Consider the following 20,589-nt stretch of genomic DNA (forward strand, 5'->3'; position numbering starts at 1 on the left):
TTGAACAACCTCCGTAAGCGCCGGAATGGCCTCCACCAGAATTAACTGAATATCATGAAAAAAATCTTTTACTGCGACGGTGCTTTGTGCAAGGGCAACCTCATATTTGGTTTTTATGTTAGCGATTAGCATCTCGAATCCAAGTCTACCCCATGGATATGCGAAGAAATCTTCCAAATCTCTGATTAACTCGACATGGTCATACACGATTTTCGACCGGTGGTTGGTAGGGCAGAGAACAGCGCCGGTAATAGCAGGGCAAGTGTACTTCAAACGAGTAGTCCAGTCGACAACGGTTTTCTTCTTAAGCATCTTGGTTGCCAAATCAACTTTGAGAAGTCTGGTGATTATGTTATGCCCGAAACTCCCAGTAACCGTCGCCAGTGGCGATGAGTTTCCCGAAAGGCGATTTTCGTAAGTAGTTTCTCTCCTCCTCGTCAAGAGCATCGAGAATGTTACTGATGGTATTCGCTTTATGATAGGAGTTCACCCTCTCGCCGGTGGGTTCGTCGCCGGCGGCAAAATTTCTGGTCGGGAGTTCTTGAAGCGCCATTAGTGACCAGATGCAAGTGGGGAAAAAACGTCTCTGCATTAGGAAGTTCCAGAGATGAATTGTTGTAAATATCTTCAATTTGAAATACTCTTTTCAAATTTTTAAGTAGCATTATTACACTAAAGTCCTAGGGGTTCTTTTACCTGTAGCCTATAACCGTTAGAGTTATAGGGAGTTTTTTGTATTAATGAAAATATGTAAATAGGTGTATAACGTATAATTTTATATGTTTGCAAATACGATCGTATTCTATGTTACAGCATGCAAATTCTCTAAATTAAATTATATTATAAATTACATTTATTGTCGCAAACATTATCATACCGAAACTTCTTAGTTACTTAAACCATAACTTACATGTTATCGTTGCATGGCAATTATTGATCTGATGTAGAACAAAAAGCTTTTTACTTAATCGATAATACTATCGCTATTGCATATGTTTTGTTTCTGAGTGCTTGTTTTCTCAATATTTTTTTCCCTCGGTAGCAATCATGGCTGCTGAAAATAATGAGATGAAGAATGAGGAAGAAGTAAGTTGGGTTTTTGTTCTCTTAAGGGAAAAAGGATCCTCTTTCTTAAATATTAAGTTACCCATATACTTTTGAGGATAAATCATGATTGTATGGTTTTTCTTTTTTGGTCATCCTTAGCTCCCACCCTTTGATCCAACCAAGAAGAAGAAAGTTGTCATTCAGGATCTTGTCAAGGACTCAACAGTCACATACGGAGAAATATGATTCATTGCCTGGTATGTTGAAGAGAGTGTTTAAATTAGATGTTTTGTGTCTTTCTAAAAAAATTTTGAACTCTATAAGCCTGTGTTTTGCTGATTATGTGCCTATGTGTTTAGATGGTATTTTTTAATTCCTTTTTTGTGCTAAGGATGTGGAAGTTAGATTACATGAATAGAAATGGAATCCTTTATCATTGTTCTCACCTCATCTTCTACTCTCTCTGAATGTGGAAGTTATAGCTATATTGACTTAAAAATGAGTAGGTAGTTGTAAAGTTTATGCCTGAATGATTCTGAGAAGAACAAGAATGGAACTGCAGATCATTCTATGTGGAGAAACTATGATGACCTGAACAAGAACTTCTCCTCAAACCATTCATTGTCTAATGTCTCTTGAGTGCATCAAAATTGGCTGGCCAATGCGTCTTGACCATGATTTGTTCTGTATAGAATCGTTAGATACCAGCAAACCACAGAGATGGCAAGGAATACTTAGATTTCGCAAGCAGAATAAGAAAACCGAGGAAGAAATGGAGGATGACGTAGAACTTGAGGTACATACTCTGTTTTTGTCGTCTATACAGCATTGGGTCTATACACTGTTTTTGTTACAGTGTAAGTATAGTCTCATTTATACGAGATTTTGGATCAAATGGACATCTTTCACATAAATGGATCATGTGGCATCTTCTCATCTTTGCTTTCTTTGATTTATTTTTTCCCTTTAGATTTCTAAATTCGGAGATAGTGTTCTTTCATATTCTGTTGTTGTTTATGCGTTGTTCGTTGTTCTTATAACTGATCAAAGAGATAATATTTTTTTGATAATATTTTTTTAGCTGTCTTATATTTGTTCCGTGTATACATTGTTCCTGCTCTAGTGAGCTATATATTTGTTTCCTGGTTCTCATGTCTGTGGTTTTGTATCTTTGCGTTTATTTCGTTCTGTTTTTATCTCCTTGCGATTGTTTTGTTATTATATTTGTTCATGTGGCATCGTCTCCCATATTTCCCTTCTGTTTGACGTTTATCTCTCTCCTTCTTTTTAAAATATAACCTATTTTTTGTGTAATATTGTCTTTTACAGTTGTGTTGTTGTGCTTTTATGGGTCAGATATTTCCAGATTCTGATCCTAAATGGAAAGAAGCGCAGATCCTTCAGTTGTGAACCTAAAAGCTAAAACTCACGAGAAAGTTGATAGCCTTGAAGAATAACAGAAGCATTGCAGCTCATGAAGAAGTGAGTCAATTTTATCACATTCCTTAAATGTATCAATCTTCTTAAGAAAACACTTTTTAATGTAATCCCTTTAGACTAGGTTTATTAATACATTCTTAGAAATAGTGAAAATCGAATCATGTGATGACGATACATTGAAATGGAAAAATGATTCTGGTTTCTGTCAGTTTTAAATAAAACTTGAAATTATGACTTTTTTAGCTGTTTGGATTGGTAACTTCTAGAAATGGATACCGCCAGTAACACCTGAGATACATTAGTTTTTTTTTTTGAAAAAATGTTAAATTAAAACAAATTATAATTGGACACTTGAGATCCATTAGTTATTACTTATAGAAGTATTTTAGACGATTTAGTGATTATAATTGAGTTATCAAGGACTTCTTTTCATACGTAAAACTGAGCTTCTTGTCATACTTAAAACTGTATCCTAGAAGAATATGAATTTAGAGAGAAGAAAAATGACAAAGGCAATGAAGAAGGAAAAGAAAAAAAAAAGCATATAAAGAAAAAGAAAACTTGGAAGAAGAAGAAGAAGTTTGAGAAGATGATGATGGAGAAGAAGAAAAATCCAAAAAAGAAGAAAACTGAAAGATAAAAAAGAAAAAAAGAAGATCAAGACACAACATATAGAAGAAGTAGAAGTCGGTAACTTTCATGAAGATGAAATAAAAAGATGAAAAATAAGAAAAACGAAAGATGTATGAGAGGAAGAAGAAATAGAAAAAATAGAAGTTGAAAACAATAAGATGGAAGAAAGAAAAGAAGTGAAAAAAAAAGAACATGAAAAAAGAAAAACCAATAAAATATGAAGTTAGAGAAGACAGAAAATAAAGAATGAGAAGTGATAAAAACAAAAAATATAAGGAAATAGCGATAAAGAATAAAATTAAAAACACAGAAGAAAAAATAAGAAACAAAAAAGTTATGTTTTAGTTTAATTAATTTGTAGATTTATTCATATATTTATATAATACTTTTTGGCAATTAATTTTGGATTGGGTTTACTTTTTGGATTAATTTTATTTTGATCTCTTATGTATTAAATAGTTATTTTAATTTTCTTTAATTTATAACATAAATTTTTTTTTTTTTTTTTTTTTAAAACCTTTTGGCGCCTTGACTAAACACCTAGTAATTAATTAAGATCGTTATTCGTTGCAGTTCTTATAAACAAGTTGTAATGTTATACGCTTGTTTCATCTATCACAAGACTTCGGATTGTAACAGACGTACGTGAACTTGTATGTGAATGATATAGTTCAACCGGAGGCGATGATTGTAACTTTGTCAATTATTACTTGATTCAAAGCACCATTTTTATTTATTTATTTGATAAGAGACATGTTGATCGTAGTCAAAGCAACACCTTCCAAATATCAATATATTAGGACACTGCAGGTTACAAAGCAAAAGACTTGAAGCTTATTTTGTTTATCTTCTAGTTAAACCTCTTTTGAATGATCAACACGTCCACGACGGCGATGACGACGGCTTGTGCGAGTTGAGTTAGCCTCTTGCACAGTGATGCTGCTTTCCCCGAGCTTCTGACCGTTCATTCCGTTAATGGCATCCCACATTGATTTCTCGTCTTTGAAAGTAAGAAATGCATAAACCTTTATGTTTTCAGAATCACGTTGATCTGTAAGGGAAATAAGATTGTAGAATATTGTGTTGTCTTCATAATGATCTCGTACAAGGCATATATATATACACAATATAAACCCTAGAATATCTTGACGGCTAAGCTATAGACACCGACATACTTGAAGCCCAATATTACCGAGCCCAATTCCCTAATACTCCCCCTCAAGTTGGAGTGTGGAGATTCGAAACACCCAACTTGGACATTAGAACTTTAAACTGAGGACGTCCTAAAGCCTTGGTAAGAACATCAGCAATCTGATCTTTGGAACGAACATGAACCGCAGTAATAACGTCTTCAGTAACCGCATCACGAACACAGTGACAATCACGTTCAATATGTTTAGTGCGCTCATGAAAAACTGGATTGGCGGCAATGTGCATTGCTGCCTCACTATCGCAATAGAACGGAACAGGCTGTGTAACCGGATTGCCAAGATCACCCATCAACTGAACAATCCACTGAATCTCCTTTGTAGCAAACGCCATGGCCCGGTAGTCAGCTTCAGCCGTAGAATGTGAGACAGTACTTTGTTTCTTTGTTTTCCAAGAAATCGGACAACCGCCAAGTAGAACCACATATTCACTAAGGGAACGTCGTGTCAAGGGACAGGATTGCCAATCGGCATCACAATAGACAGACAACTGAAGATTGCTATCGGATTTCAAGAGAATACTTTGTCCGGGGCAGCCTTTTAAATATCTTACAACACGAAGTGCAGCTGTCCAATGAGACTGATGGGGCTCTTGCATAAACTGTGACAACAAGTGGACAGCATAACACAAATCTGGTCTTGTAACAGAAAGATAGACAAGACGACCAACTAGGCGTCGATAACAAAAAGGATCCGAGAGGAGAGGACTTGTATCCGACGCAAGTTTGTGGTTTTGCTCAATCGGTGTCAATGCCGGCTTTGCGCCAAGGAGACCTGTGTCAGCGACAATATCAAGGATACATTTCCTTTGAGAGAGGAAAATACCTTCGTCAGAACGTGCTACTTCAATACCGAGGAAATATTTGAGCTTACCCAGATCTTTCATGTGGAAACATTCGCCCAAATATGCCTTAAACTTTGTCAATCTCTCCATGTTATTGCTTGCAATAACCAGATCGTCCACATAAATCAAAACTCGAATTTCTGTCCCGCCCTTCTCAAATGTGAATAATGAGTAATCGGAATAAGATTGCTTGAAACCGAACTTTAACAGCACAGTAGACAGTTTGGCGAACCAGCAACGTGGTGCTTGACGAAGTCCATAAAGGGATTTCCGAAGACGCAGAACCTTAGTAGGATCAGAGTGCGTAAAACCCGGAGGGAACTTCATGTAAACTTCTTCTTTGAGGTCACCATGAAGGAAAGCATTATGGACATCCATCTGATGCACTTCCCAATTCTTTGCGGAAACAACACCTAAAAGACTACGCACAGTCTCCATTTTAACGACTGGAGCAAAAGTTTCGTCGAAATCTTCCCCTTCCACCTGAATATTTCCCATAACTACCAACCGAGCCTTATGACGTTCGATAGTTCCATCGGCGTTATATTTAATCTTATAGACCCACTTGCAGGGAATAGCAATCTTTCCAGGCGGAAGTGATTCAACATCCCATGTGTGATTATCTTCGAGAGCAACGACCTCGTCTTGCATAGGAGCATGCCAAACCTCATCCTTTACTGCTTCCGTATAGCTCTTGGGCTCAACACCTGCAGTCACTGCTGCCAAGAATGCTTGGTGCGATGGTGAGAACAAGAGATCAGAGACATAAGCATCCAAGGGATACGGTGTCTTACCTTGGAAAGTTTCTGAAGACGCCGGAGTGGAGCAGAGTGAGGAGAGATGGGGGTTAAGGGCGGCGGCATTATACGTAACAAAGCCTTTGAGACGCGTAGAAGGAATGCGCTCTCGATGTCCACGACCTAATACTTCAACCTCAGTAACTGAATCATGGTCAACTTGTCCTGAGGAAGTTTGGGACAGCTCCAAAACAGGGGACTCTGTTGCAACATGGGGTATATCTTCAGTATTGGGAGATGGAGTCTCAACTAGAGATTCCGTCGGAACAGGCAGTGAGTCAGGTGCAGTAGAGGAAAGAGGGGCAGCGGAATCTGGTGTTGGTGAATTCGAAGCTTCCTCCACAGCAGCTGACTCAGAACTCCCCCTGACTTCGGAAACCGGAGGCGATGGAATTGCCCAATCGTCATCACAAAACGACGAAGACGAGAGATGCTGAGGTGCGACTACGGGTGAGACGGGAGGCAAAGACGAAAAAGGAAATTCATCTTCATAGAACACAACATCGCGAGAGATGATGAACTCCTTCTTGTCTAAATCATACACTTTCCATCCCTTTTGTCCAAAAGGATACCCAACAAAACGCAACGACGACTGCGGGAGCCAAACTTGTCTTTATCCCTTGACCGTAAGTGTGTGTAACACAAACTTCCAAATACACGGAGATTGTCATACGATGGTGTTTGTCCGTATAAAATCTCATAAGGTGTTTTGCCCTTAAGAATGGCTGTTGGGGTTCGATTAATGAGATGAGTTGCAGTCATGACAGCTTCTCCCCAAAACTTGATCGGTAAGCTACGTTGGAAAAGTAACGCGCGAGATACGTTAAGAATGTGTCGATGTTTGCGTTCAACTCTTCCATTCTATTGAGGCGTGGCAACGCACGAGGTTTGATGAAGAATTCCTTGTTCACGAAAGAACCGAGATAGACACATAAACTCTGTGCCATTGTCACTATGAACTACCTTCACCGTTTTATGAAATTGCCTTTCTGACATCGCACAAAAGTTCTGAAGCACCATATGCACTTCTGTCTTTTCGAGAAGCAAATAAGTCCAAACTGCTCTTGAAAAATCGTCAACAATAGTTAAAAAATAAACTGCTCCACTGGAGGATCTGGTTCGGTAAGGACCCCAAACATCACAATAAATTAACTGAAAACATTCATTTGATTTATTTGAACTTGCAACAAAAACTTCTCTAGTCTGCTTTGCCCGGAAACATGTGTCACAAGGACTAGGGGGCAGCAGATTTATTCAACGAAAACATAGGTAATGACGCTAAAGCAGAAAACGACGGATGCCCGAGCCTCTGGTGCCAACAATTCTGATCAGCCAAGCTAACAACCGGACTGGTGACTCGATGAACCCTTGCAGCCATGACATCTTTAAAATAGTAAACCCCATCCCTCTCTTCACCTGCTCCAATCAGGGTCCTCGTGAAACGATCCTGTAAAACACACAACGTATCGGTGAGAAGAGCAAAACAATTGGTCCGTTTTAGCAGCTTTGAAACAGATATCAACGAGCAATTAAGATTTGGCACAAATAAAACATTGTCCAACACAATATGGCTTGTTAATGGAAATACGCCCATATGAGTTGCAAATGTGCGATTTCCATCAGCAAAACCAACAGCACATGGTGAGATACGAGACGTGTTCTCAAGAAAAGACAAATTTCCTGTCATGTGGTGAGATGCTCCCGTATCTAGTATGAGATCACCTGCACCACGCTTACCAGAGAGACGATCGTTGGAGGATTTAGTTTTCTCCGAAATCAGCTGAGAAAGTGCTTTCCATTGCTCTTCGGAAAACTCTGGGAACGAGGACGAATTGGATGTGGTAGCATGAGCGTTGCTTGCGTGCACACCGCCATTCCCACCTCGTCCTGCACCGCGACCTCGTCTACCTCCGCGACCACCTTTGTTCGCGGCTCTGTTCTGCGCACGATCTTCCCACCAAGAAGGAAAACCGACTAGCTGCCAGCAGTTTGCTTTGACATGGCCACTGCGACCACAATGAGAGCATTGAGTACCACGTTCATGTTGTGAACCACCTCCAGACGTATCAGAAGACGAGTCCCTTTTTGCCACAAAACCCACCGCGTTTTGCTGAGACTCGCGTTCTTTCGCGGAATTCAGTCTTTGCTCTTCCCGAACTACCTTGGCATAGATTTCACCAAGATCTGTGGATGCATCGGAGGAGATGATGGCCTGACACATACCACCAAAACGAGCCTCATCTAACCCCATTACAAACTGATGCATCTTCTCTTCTTCACGCTCCTTTTCATACTCAGCAGCAGCACTACATGTGCACGCAGGAAGAGGTTTGTACATGTCAAGCTCTTCCCAAATTTTGGACAACCGTCCGTAATACTCGATGACGTCGTCACCGTTTTGTCGACAAACAGCTAACTTCTCCTTCAAGTGATGCACGCGCACCTTGTTTCCCACAGAGAAACGTTTGCGAAGATTCTCCCACAACTTGTGTGAATCTGTGATGAACGTCACCGTAGATCGGACCCGCGGCTCAATGGAAGTGCGGATCCAACCAACAATCATCGAGTTAACCGACAACCACAGCTCAAGTTTTGGATCGCTTGCTAGTGGCTTTGGTATGGTGCCCTCGACGAAACCCAACTTCTGTTTTGCACGAAGGGCATTAGTCATCTCGCTTGCCCACTCATTGTAGTTGTCACCGTTTAACATCACCGACGTTATTAGGGCACCAGGATTGTCCGAGCCATACAGAGTGTACGGCGTCGCAGCTCCAGCGTTGGAAACCATTGGAGCGGTGGTCGTAATTGTACTCACGGAAGACTCAACACCATCGACCATGGCTAATCCTTGAATCGAACTTTGAACAAGGAAGTAAACAAGAACACGCTAAAACGAACTTCGGATTAGCGAAAGAGAAAAAAACAACTGCCTTTAGGTCTCAGAAACGATGTCGCTCTGATACCATGTAAGGGAAATAAGATTGTAGAATATTGTGTTGTCTTCATAATGATCTCGTACAAGGCATATATATATACACAATATAAACCCTAGAATATCTTGACGGCTAAGCTATATACACCGACATACTTGAAGCCCAATATTACCGAGCCCAATTCCCTAATATGATCTTTAATGACCTGTGAAACAATTTACAGATGAATCAAAACTCCAATACCACGGTGCATGGTAAATTGATCCCAAAAACAAAACAAGAAAACAAAAAAAACCAACCGTTGTATATGTAACTTCGCCAAAGGGAGAAAATAAAATGCACTTTCAAGATCATCTTCTTCAGTGTCCGAGTCCAGATCGCCAATAAAGCACGTGAATTCGATATCTTCGGACGCCATTTCTGAAAGAGAGATATAAGACAATTTATGGTTTTTATAAGTAGAGAACAATGCGACTTATCAAGGTTATGAGTGAGGGCTAGAGACGTTGAGTCAATTTATAGAAACTGTGTGAGGTTGAAAATTTATGCATATGGTCAATGCAACACGTTGAATCTATTAAACAAAACTATTCTTGAAATCCTAAACTTTAGACAATATTTGATCTTTAGAATAGTTTCAAAAAAAAGTCATAAGCAGATTTCAAAGTGAATTTCGTTTACCAATTGTTTTTTTCCGGCTAATATCATTTTTTTGGGGTAAAAAGGTGATAAATTACAAGAAACAAATTATTTTGGAAACAAAAATGATGAACATTTTTTGTTAACGATGTTTCTGAATTCTCCCTTAGTTTATAAAATACAAGTTTTTTGTTTTTTTTGTTTAAGACCTAGTTCCTAAACTTTAGACAATATTTTCTCTTTAGAATATAGTTTCAAGAAAAATTCATATGCAAATTTCAAAATGAATTTCGTTTACCAATTGTTTATTTTGTTTCCCGGCTAATATCGTTGTTTTTTTTTGGTAGAAAGGTGAGAAAATTACAAGAAAACAAATTATCTTGGAAACAAATTAAAATGATGAACATTTTTTTAACGAAGTTTCTGATCCTCACTTAGAGAGAGCATTTATATTTTCTTTTCAAAAAATCAAAGTAGGCTCGCTTTTCCGTTAATTCTCTGCTAACTGACTTTACACGGCGGCGATGGCCGTTACCTCTGAAACTCCCGACGGCTCTAACGGCGGCGATCCAAACAAGAAATCAGAAGATGTCGAGAAAGAAGGGAAAGAAGAAGATGAGAATCAAAAGAAATACAGTATCGTTCGATTTCTTTCCCAAATCTTCCACACGAACTCACCTAACAAAGAGATAGAAGAAGAGAATCAAAAGGAGAAACCTGTAGATCAAGAAGAAGAAATACAGTATCGCTCGATTTCTTTCCCAAATCTTCCACACGAAGTCACCGAACGTTGCGTCGCACTCTTCCGGAGATGCAATTACCCGAGCCTATCCCTCATCTCCAAGGGCTTTCGCACTCTCACCGCTTCGCCGAGACTCTACGACGCTCGCTCGCGACCCGGCGTCACCAAATCAGTTCTTTACGCCGCCTTCGGATTCCTTCCATCCCCAGGCCCGAGCTGGTACATTCTCCGCCGTAACGAGATCTCCTCACGACTGTTCAGAATCGACGAACTCCCTTCGATGCTTTGGGGATCTGCCGTCGTCGCAATCGGATCGAAGATGTACGTAATCGGAGGAAGCGCCGGCGGGAAACCCTCATCGGATGTGACTCTAATCGATTGCAGATCCCACACGTATCGCTTGCTCCCGAGGATGCGTAGGCCTCGCTGCCGGGCAGCCGCCGGAGTAATCGACGGGAAGATATACGTAGTCGGAGGTTGCGCGAGGCGATCTTCTACGACTTGGGTCGAATCGTTCGATGTAAATTTCTGAGACTTGGAGTACATTCGTCTCACATCGGATTTAGAAGCGATTGGAGAGGAGAGTTTGTGACATGTGCGGTGATGGAGGAGAAGATTTACATGCTGGATCCTGATCGTTGTTTGATTTACAATCCCAGGGGAGGTGTTTGGGAAACTAGAGTTGAAGAATTGAAGCGTTTGTGGAAAGCATCGTCTTGTGTGGTTGATGATAGGTTGTATTCGATCGATCCTGCGTGTAGTCCTGGAAGTCCATTGGTCGTATATGATCCAAAGGAGAGGACTTGGAGACCTGTGAGAGGTGTGTATGGTTTGCCTAATAGTATTAATATCTCTGATCATGACTGTAAAATGGCAAATCTTGGTGGGAAGCTGGTGGTTTTGGCTAGTAAGAGCCCGTTCTTTAGGTCTGATCATCACGGCGTAGAAGAGATTTGGTGCGTAGAGATCAATTTGAAAAGACGTCAAGGTGGTGAGATTTGGGGGAATGTGGAATCAATCAATCGTGTGCTTACATCAATCGAGTCGCCTTACATTGAGCATTGTCGAACTGTTCCTTTGATGATGCTTGGGATTGGTGTTCTTGCAGGTATGTATGTTTATGTGATAAAGTTATGGCATTTTCGTTACCCTCTCAAAGGCTTTACTTATAGGACATTCATGAACTTGCAGGTGAATCAAAGTGACTCAGAAGCTGTATCTGACACCTCAAGAGTAACTCTTACTTCTTTACCTCTCTGCACAGTGTATATACTCTTTACAGAATTAGCCTTGAGTAGATTTCTTGAGCTGTATAGAAGGTGGGCTATTCCTTTAGCTGCCTTTATACAATAGTTCTTACGAAATTTGTTGTTGAATTGCATCTCTGCACAGTGTTGATGATACATGATACTCTTACAGAATTAGCCTTGAGTAGATTTCTTGTAGCTGCCTTTATAGAAAAATTCTTATGACATTTGTTGTTGAAATACATCTTTAGTTAGCTATGTTTTGGGGGTTTTGTGCCAGTGCACTAAACCACTAACATAGTCTCATGTTTTCTCTATCATTTTGCTATCTTTTTTTTGTATGTTCTGCAAGTCAAATTCAAGATATAGCAGAAATTAAACCTGCTTCTACTAGAAGAGCAATATGAAATCCTTGGTTGAGATAAGAAGCATAACAAATTAATTTAGCTAACCGGTGGTTTTGACTTTATGGGTAACTACAATATCAAATTGAGGAAATACAAAGACCTGAACTTATCTACATAGAATGTGCAATGTGAAGAGAATATTACCTTTATGGGTAACAAAACCCAATTTACTTAAACCATATGAGAAATATGAAATTTTGGTTTAGAGATGAAGCAAAACGAACGGTTTAGCTATAACTTATAGATAACTACAAGTTGACAATATACAAAGACTAGTCAAAACACAACCATCCAAAACTTTTAAATTTAACATTTGTTGACACCATTCGAAGGAAATATATAAGTCAAATAAGGGTTTCTAAATAGAAAACAGAGAGACTTGTGACTTGTGTGTAACGTTAAGAAAACGTTTGGTTGCTAGAGTTATAGTAGATTTCCTGTTCTTCTGAATTTAACAAGACCCATTGTGCTTCTACTATGTGAAATCTTGGTTCAGTTATGTGAAGATGTTACGTGAGCAAAACAAACCAAGTTGCAACTCAAAATGTAGTTAACTGTATGCTGATTTTACAAGAAGAGTTTCAAATAATACTTTTGCCAAGAAATGAAGAAATGCCATTTTTTTGGGTTATGATAAGAAAATGGAAACAAGTAAAATTGCTTATATATCGTGGTATATTTTTTCTTGTTATAGTTTTGATTTGCTTAATTTTGGTTGCAAATTGAAGAATTTTAAATGTAATAGTAATCTTTTTACAAAGGAAGAAACCACAATTTAGAATTAAGTTAGATTTTGTCACGTGAGTGTCCAATCAGGTTTTTAAAACTACTATTTTATCTCTCGGTGTATGCAATTCAATGACTATTTGAAGTTTTATTTGGTAAATTAGGTCTATTTTTTTGCCGCCATCTTTATTTTTTTTTGCCGTCATTTTTTAGTCAATAATTAAAAACAAAACAGAACAATTAATGACTGAAGCGTATATCTATCTACTACTAATCAGTCATCAGTAAGTAGACACAAGACAAGAAAATCGAATTAGGCCATCATAATCTCTGAAACTACCGACGACTGACGGCGATGGTTGTAATCTCCGAGATTACCGACGATTCTAACGGCGGCGATCCAAACAAGAAACAAGAAGAAGCGAATCAAAGGAAGAAACCCAGAACTGTAAAGAATCGCTTCGCCGAGATTCCAGACGGAATCACCGAAATCATCGTCGCATTCGTCCGGAGATGTCAGTACCCGACGCTCTCAATCGCATCCCCTACCTTTAGAAATCTCATCTCCTCGCTCGCGCCTCGGCGTCGCCGAATGCTTTCTTTACGCCTCCGTCGGATTCGCCTGGCCCGATTTCCCGATCTGGTACATTCTCTATCGAGGAAGAGATGCTTCTCTACGACTGGGCAGAGTCGATTCGCTTCCTCTCATGCCTAATTGCTTAGTAGACTTCGTCGTCACAATCGGACCGGAGATGTATGTAATCGGCGGATCATTCAGCGACGGAGATCCCTCGACGGATGTGACTCTCATCGATTGCAGATTCCACACGAGTCGCTCGCTCCAGAGTATGCAAGTGGCTCGCTTCGCCGCAGCCGCCGGAGTTATCGACGGAAAGATTTATGTGGTCGGAGGTTGCGCGAAGCGATCTTCTACGACTTGGGTCGAAGCGTTTGATCCAAAGATTTATGTTGTTAGCTTTACGTCTGTAATGGCGAATTTCGGTGGAAAGCTGGTGGTTTTGAGCGCTCATGTGCCTTCTTCTAGTAGAAAGCGTGCCGGGAAGAAGGAGATTTGGTGCGTGGAGAGAAGGGAAGGAGGTGAGATTTGGGGGAACGTTGAATCAGCCAAGGTTGTTCATAAAGTCTCCAACTTGGAATCTGTTGAGATTTGTCGATCTGTGACCTTTTGATGATACTTGGGACGGTTTCTTGCAGGTATGTATGTTTCTGTGATTGATTACTGGCTTTTGAATGATGGATTATTCTCATGTTTAGACATTTTCTCTAGTTAATTCTCTCGAGGGTTTACTTATAGACATTCATGAACTTGCAATTGCAGGTGGAGGGTTATTGTTACATCTATGTATATTTTTGAGCAGCTTGTTGGTCTTATAGCAAATTTTGAAGCAGAGTAGCTTAGAGGCTGTTATCTGACGCCTTAAAGAGTAACTCTTCCTTCTCAACATTTATTTTTCACAATGTGTAGTACCAGTTTATAAATACCTTAGCCTTGAGAAGGTACCTTAGCCTTGATGTAGATTTCTTAATGAATAGTAGCAGTTTATAAATACCTTAGCCTTGATGTAGATTTCTTAAGCTGTATAAAAAGGTTAGGCAATTCTTTTAGCTGCCTCGATAATACAATATTCTTAAAGAAACTAGTTGAAACTTGAAAGGCATTTTTAGTTAGCTATGTTTTGGGTTTTTGTGCAGTTGCACTGAGATGGTCTCACTATATAGCAAGTTTGAAATCCGTTTGCTTTAAAAAAAACATGGTTCTATGCAAGTGATCACAATTAAACATGAGAGAACCCAATGTGCTTCTACGACACAAGATGTCAATAACATGGTCATTGCTTTTGGAATCAGGGAAAAGATTAACCAACTAGTATTTTAACCGGTTGTTGTGATATTAAAGGCCATTACAAAGACCAAGAAGCTTTAGGCGATTATTCTACACAACCCCTTTTATTTGATATATCGAAATCCTCTCTAGTTTTCTTGGAGACAATCTCAAACCACGATTATTTCTGTGAGACTCTTCCACATGGATGTAGCTACCATCAATCTCAATGCCTTCCATCATCAAAACAGCATATGCATATCTCATCGATTCCTCCTCCTTGAAAGTAACAAAACCATGTCCTATCATTGTGCTGAATGCTAAGATAAAGAAAAAAAAATACATGGTCACTGTTCCAAGTTCTGGCAATTGCTTTAATAAATAATATAGAGATATTGGTTCAGAGATGTGAAGATGGAACTAGGAGCAAAACAAACCGGTCTACTATAACCAGTTGTTATATAATCTTATATTCTTATGGATTCCGCTTTTGAACTTCAGTATGCTTTTTCTCTATCACCATTTGTCATTCCACGAGAAAACTCTGAACGGAATCGCATGAAAACGTAGAAATCTGATCATGAAGATTGGAATCAATAGTTCCCGTGGAACGTCGTGAGGTGATGACGAAAACGAGATAATATGGGAGAGTTTGAAAAGATGACATAATAACTGAATCCCACATCGGTAATTATCAAAGATTTACTTTAATATATAAAACTGTAAATCAGTTAGTTAGATCGTCAATTGGGGGGAGATAGGAGCTTATGATTTATATTCGTGGAGATGGTTCCAAAAAAATTTAACATTAAGGCGCCATTTCTATTGGATGAATATGAGCCAACCTATTCTTACCAATTGACCTTTTTTAATTATTTTCGTATATAAAACTAAATTGTTACTAATTTTTTCTCCACACCATTATTACTAAGACAATTCTACATAACTTTTATTTTATCTTATGAAATACGCTTATAATTCAGCAGATTTTTGTTTGCGTGGCCATGTGAGGATTGACTTTTGTAGCATCATATCTTCATATGACAAGGTTTAAAGGTTTTACAACGCAATTGAGGTTTGATTTGTACATGAAAGCAAAAACCTTAAATAGTGTCAACAACAGATGTCATAATCATGAGGCTGATTCGAGAATTCATCAAGGGCAGAGAATGAATTTGACAGCTCAATCTGATAAGGTTGTTTTGCATTTGCCGTACGGCTTTTGTTATGTGACAGAACCGTTGGAGAAGACAGTGTCTCATCTGGAGGCTTAGCCTTAATATCTTCCACATGGATGGAGCAACCATCGATCTCATCACCGTTCATTAGCATTATGGCATCTCTTATAGATTTCTCGTCCTCGAAAGTAATAAATTCATATCCCCTCGATATTCCAGTCTCATGGTCGTTGATGATCTGTAAAGACAAATATAAACGATATAGATTAAACAGTAAGAAAGAATCCAACAAACACAAGTTACTAGTAAAACGCGAATGACACGATATCAAGGCGTAACGAACTTTAGAATCGATAACGTTGCCAAACTTTGAAAAGGCTCTCTTAAGATCATTTTCATCAGCCTCCATGTCAAGACCGCGAACAAAGCACTTGAATACACCAAATGTTGATGCCATTTAAATGAGATATATGAAGAGAAGAGTGAAAAATAACTTAGGGTTATATAAAGAACAAAGAAACTTGAGAGACGTTTGAATTAATGTATTGAGATTTGAGAGCTAGGTTTTAATTTTTTTTTTTTGTCCAACAGTTAGGTTTAACTTTTTAAGTTACATGATTTTAACTTCTTTTTTGTCATGCATGTCATAAATGCTATTCAGTCTTTCCAAATTTTAGAAGTCAGTATATACATTTTGGAACTAGCGAAAATTGTCAAAGTCCAAAAGAAGACTTTTGTTATTTAGAGTTTCAAAAAAAAAAAATTAATATGCAACTAATAAGTAAACATTTTCTCGATATATTTTCAGCAGTAGTTTTGAATTTCTGTAAATGAGTAAAAACTACAACACATTCTTTTGGTTGCCTCATTGAAATGCATCTTTAGTTAGATATACTTTGGGTTTTTGTGCAGTTGCACTAACATGGTCTCACAATTACAAGTTCTTTTAGTTTGAATGTATATATATAATTCCTCTGGAAGTAATCCATACTATAACAAAAATCAACCTGGTTCTACTATATATATATATATATATATATGAGCAATATAACCAAAACAAACCAAGCAGTTTATAAAACTGGGAGTAATTTAATTGACCGTATAGTATGTGTACTATTGATGATGATGAATTATAATGTTGACACAATATTTGCTCAAGCCACAGGAGCTCAATTTGACTTTCGTGAACGTTTTCTATTATTTTTACCTTTTTAGCGGTTCGTTAGTTTGAGAGTAAATATAAAGCAAACTGCCTAAGGATTTGTTATCTGACCGAGTCAGTCCAAACCTTTTTTTTTTTTAAAAAAAAAGCTAAAACTTATTTTGTATATATGCATCTTTGAATCAGGTATGTTGGGCAACTGCAAGTTTTATTTCTAGTATATGATCAAATCAAATTTTGGTTCAGAGATGTGAATGAAGTTGTTCTTGCACCAAAACCAACTGGTCTACTTTAATCGGTTGTTATGCATCTGGAATGGCGAATTTTAAATTAAATTTAACTATATTTAAAGAATTTTAAAGTAATTAAAATTATTACTTAAATTTTTGTGATAAAATTTAATTACAAATTTTTTAAATTTTTGGATTTTCAAATTAAATAAAATCTAAATTTTCGTAATTATATATAACTATTAAAAATCTTGAATAATTTAAAATTTTATTTAAATATATATGACCATATTTAAGGAAATTTCAAAATATAAATTAATAACTAATTTTCGAAATTAAATATTAATATAAAATAAATGTTTTAAAATAATTATCACCTATATTTTAGGAGAATATAAAAACATCTAAATTAATACTTAATTTTTGGAATTAAATATAAATATAAAATAAAATAAATTTTAAAAAACTTTAAAAATGTTTGGAATCAAGCACTAAAAATGCTACTGTTTTAATATAATAGATTTGTTTGTAATCCCCACTCCCACTAAGACCATGTTCAATGGTAGCAACTCTAAAAAGGGTGCTTAAATATTATTTAATTATTAAATTTAAAATCATCTTCATTTTATAACATATGTCTGCTAGTATCTGTTAAGCATCGCTGCTTACAACTCTTATTTAAGCATCAATGCTCAAATTATTATATTTTTATGATTTAATTTTTTAAAAAAATTATCTAAGCACTCTTCCTAAGCATCTGCATTGAACATGCTCTAATGCGTCTCCTTTCCAAATACAGCCATCGCAAACGAGCCTAGGTTTGCATGCGTGGCCAACAAGCCTCTTCCATAGTTATAACCCGATCATCATTCAACATGATAGCTTCTCGTAGCCACTTCAACAGTGACGTCGCAATCAATTAATGTAGGCCAAAAAGATGAAATAAAAACGGAGTCCCACATCGATAACTATCAAACATGTACGGTATCATATGAAGGTGTAAATAATATAGCTTAATAGTCAATTGGTGGGAGATAGGAGTTCTTGATTCAAAGTCGTGGATCAACCTACTCTCACGATCTTTTTCATCAGTGTAACGTTAACACTCAAGACCCCAAACAAAGCACGTGAATACATACACCAAATGCCACTTGAAAGAGATATCTGAAGAGAAGACTGAAGACAGGTTAGGGTTGTGTAGAGAACAGAGAGACTTGTGTATAATGTTGAGAGTGAGACACGTTTAAACTGATTTATAGACGAGATGTTGTTTCTCGATTTTTTTTTTTTTTCATGCATCTCAATTCTCATCATTGCTATTCAGTCTTCCCATGCTTCAGAAATCAGTGTATCTTTTAAGAGTTTAAAAACAAAACAAAATTAATATGCAACTTCATAAGTATAACGTTTTCTCAATAATATGCAACTTGTTGAAATGCATCTTTACATAGCTATCTTTTGGGTTCTTTTTAAACATGGTCTTAAGTTCTTTTTTTTGTAACATGGTCTTAAGTTCTTTGTGTATGTTAGTACTACTAACTTAGTAGATATATTATTCCACTACTAGTAAACACAAACAGACAAATACAGAAATACTTTTTACCAAAAACAAATACAGAAATACTTGGGAAATCTTTGGTTTTAGAGAGAAAGCATAACAAATTAAACCGGTTTAGTTAACCCTAATTAAAACCCTAACGTAAACCCTAAAAAATAAAAGATTGCAAAAGAAAACCCTAACGAACCGCTCGCTCCAGAACCCAAAACCAAAAACAGGTTTCACTCTTCTCTCTTCAACAACGTCTGCTAAAGTAAGACTCTCGATGCTTAATTTATTCTTCTTCTTCATCTTCTTCTTTTTCCGGTTGCGATTCCTTCTACCCATATGTATGTGTTTGCATATGCGGTGGATCAAATAACGACGGAAACGTATTAGATCGGAGATTTTAGTTTCCGATACATTAAAAAAGTTCAATTTTTTTTTTAATTGATTTTGGTGCCCCTTTCTATCACATTGATCTCAAATTTGGATTGTTCTTTCCCTCAGAAAAAAAAACCTCCCCTATTAGCGTTGAAGCATATATATATAATTATCCAAAACAAAAAAAAATATCCACAAACCCTAGCCTTGGCACAATCGGTCTATTGCTGTTGATGTTATTATTTGACTGTAGTTGGAATGTGGGTTTATTAGCATCTGTAGTTGAGATGTGAGTTCTTGATTTGAAACTCATTATGAACTTTTGGTAATTGCTTTTTGAGCCTTGGAACTTTTCTTGAAATAGAAGGTTCTGCGATTGTTCTCCTTTTATCTTAAGCATCCATCATCCAATAACATTTTCTAACTTAGAGTTTCTGTTTTGGTGGCTTGATTGATTGATTGGTCTAGAGAGATTGAAGTCTAGACTCAATGAGCGGAAGTTCTTCACATGAAACGAGTTCTTGGACGCTGAGGAAAGGTCCCCCACCCCTCCTCTTCCCCCATAGTCCCGGTTAGTCTTCTTCTGTCCCTTTCTTTTTTATATCCTCGTTGGAGAAATCAGTTGTGTTTCGATAATGGTTCTGGCCTTTTTTTACTTGATGTCTCAAATGTGGAATCTTCAGTGAAGCTTTCAAAACAAGGCTAGTTTATAAATTTCATAAGAGTCATTAACCACTTTGATAAATGGATCTATATCATTTCCTAGGTTTGTTGCAAGTTTTTTTCCCTGATATGTTTGACAACAGAGATGAGGATGATGATGCTTTTCTAGTTGACAGAAAAGTGTTGATTTTCAGACCCTATATATATAAAACCTCTTGTATCATTTTGGGGCAAAGTTTTGTGAAACCACTCATGTAACGCAATTTTAAGTCAAAACTCTTGTATGCAGTGTTTGATTATGCAAAATTTCACTTACTAGATCTGTATGTTTATTAGCTGAAATGTTCGATTCCGTGGTTTGATCATATTAGCAGTAGCAGTTAGTTTTTGTATATGTTTTTTTATTTATTTAAAGTTTGCCTCCTCCACACTCTTAATTTGGTTATACCACCACTAAGACGATCGACAGTGTAATCCAAATTTGTTGTATGGCTATAGACAGGAAGCCAGATGCAGTAATGACTGGACCAGGATTGAGGGAGATGCTTTTTCCTAACTCCAAATTGGAAAAGAAGAGAAAACGGCGGCTGATCCCAGAAATAACAATGCTTTATAACCTTGATCATTATAATCATAAGGTTGATAGGAAAAAAATTAGGGAAGCAGAATCCAAGCGTGCTGCAGTAAGTTATACAATACAACTCATCGATCATTTCATAGATTTTCATACATTTATATATATATATATATATATATATATATATATATATATATATTTTCAATAGGATTTATCTCACTGATTCGAGTGCTACGTACTCTCAGGAAGAAGTCAAGAAGTTTTGTGAGAGAGCTGATGCAGTAAGTTATACAACTCATCGATCATTTCATAGATTCTCATCATACATAGATTTATCTCACTGATTCGAGTG

General features: G+C 37.3%; 4 protein-coding genes across 4 annotated transcripts; 3 read left to right on the forward strand and 1 right to left on the reverse strand.

The window, feature by feature from the left end:
- The first annotated feature begins 10,027 nt into the window (after positions 1-10,027).
- LOC112088169 (kelch repeat-containing protein At1g19470-like) lies at positions 10,028-10,816 on the forward strand. The gene has a single exon (XM_024158440.1). The coding sequence runs from the start codon at positions 10,066-10,068 to the stop codon at positions 10,813-10,815; it is 750 nt and encodes a 249-aa protein (XP_024014208.1). The 5' UTR covers positions 10,028-10,065; the 3' UTR covers position 10,816.
- Positions 10,817-10,878: 62 nt separating this feature from the next.
- On the forward strand, positions 10,879-11,813 carry LOC18022146 (kelch repeat-containing protein At1g19470). The gene is made up of 2 exons (XM_024158441.1): positions 10,879-11,391; positions 11,475-11,813. Exons 1-2 carry the CDS (start codon positions 10,887-10,889, stop codon positions 11,486-11,488), a joined length of 519 nt encoding a protein of 172 aa, XP_024014209.1. The 5' UTR covers positions 10,879-10,886; the 3' UTR covers positions 11,489-11,813.
- Positions 11,814-12,917: 1,104 nt separating this feature from the next.
- On the forward strand, positions 12,918-14,257 carry LOC18022147 (kelch repeat-containing protein At1g19470). The gene is given in 3 exon segments (XM_024158470.1): positions 12,918-13,230; positions 13,232-13,878; positions 14,003-14,257. Coding segments are annotated over 2 exon segments (834 nt in total). The 5' UTR covers positions 12,918-13,018; the 3' UTR covers positions 13,854-13,878; positions 14,003-14,257.
- A 1,362-nt stretch (positions 14,258-15,619) lies between these two features.
- On the reverse strand, positions 15,620-20,286 carry LOC18022148 (U11/U12 small nuclear ribonucleoprotein 35 kDa protein). Its single transcript, XM_006404563.2, has 3 exons — positions 20,128-20,286; positions 16,028-16,114; positions 15,620-15,922 (listed from the first exon to the last, which is right to left on the reverse strand). Exons 1-3 carry the CDS (start codon positions 20,284-20,286, stop codon positions 15,620-15,622), a joined length of 549 nt encoding a protein of 182 aa, XP_006404626.2.
- Positions 20,287-20,589: the final 303 nt, after the last annotated feature.

Source organism: Eutrema salsugineum, unplaced genomic scaffold, assembly GCF_000478725.1.
Source record: "Eutrema salsugineum unplaced genomic scaffold, Eutsalg1_0 scaffold_15, whole genome shotgun sequence".
Classification (NCBI taxonomy): domain Eukaryota; kingdom Viridiplantae; phylum Streptophyta; class Magnoliopsida; order Brassicales; family Brassicaceae; genus Eutrema; species Eutrema salsugineum.

Coding starts and splice junctions, on each gene's coding strand:
- LOC112088169 (XM_024158440.1), top strand. CDS start 10,066: ATGGCCGTTACCTCTGAAACTCCCGACGGCTCTAACGGCGGCGATCCA.
- LOC18022146 (XM_024158441.1), top strand. CDS start 10,887: ATGGAGGAGAAGATTTACATGCTGGATCCTGATCGTTGTTTGATTTAC.
- LOC18022148 (XM_006404563.2), bottom strand. CDS start 20,286: ATGATCAAGGTTATAAAGCATTGTTATTTCTGGGATCAGCCGCCGTTT. Junction 16,115..20,127: donor CAACAAATTTGGATTACACT/GTCGATCGTCTT, acceptor GGTGTATTCAAG/TGCTTTGTTCGCGGTCTTGA. Junction 15,923..16,027: donor GCAACGTTATCGATTCTAAA/GTTCGTTACGCC, acceptor TTGTCTTTACAG/ATCATCAACGACCATGAGAC.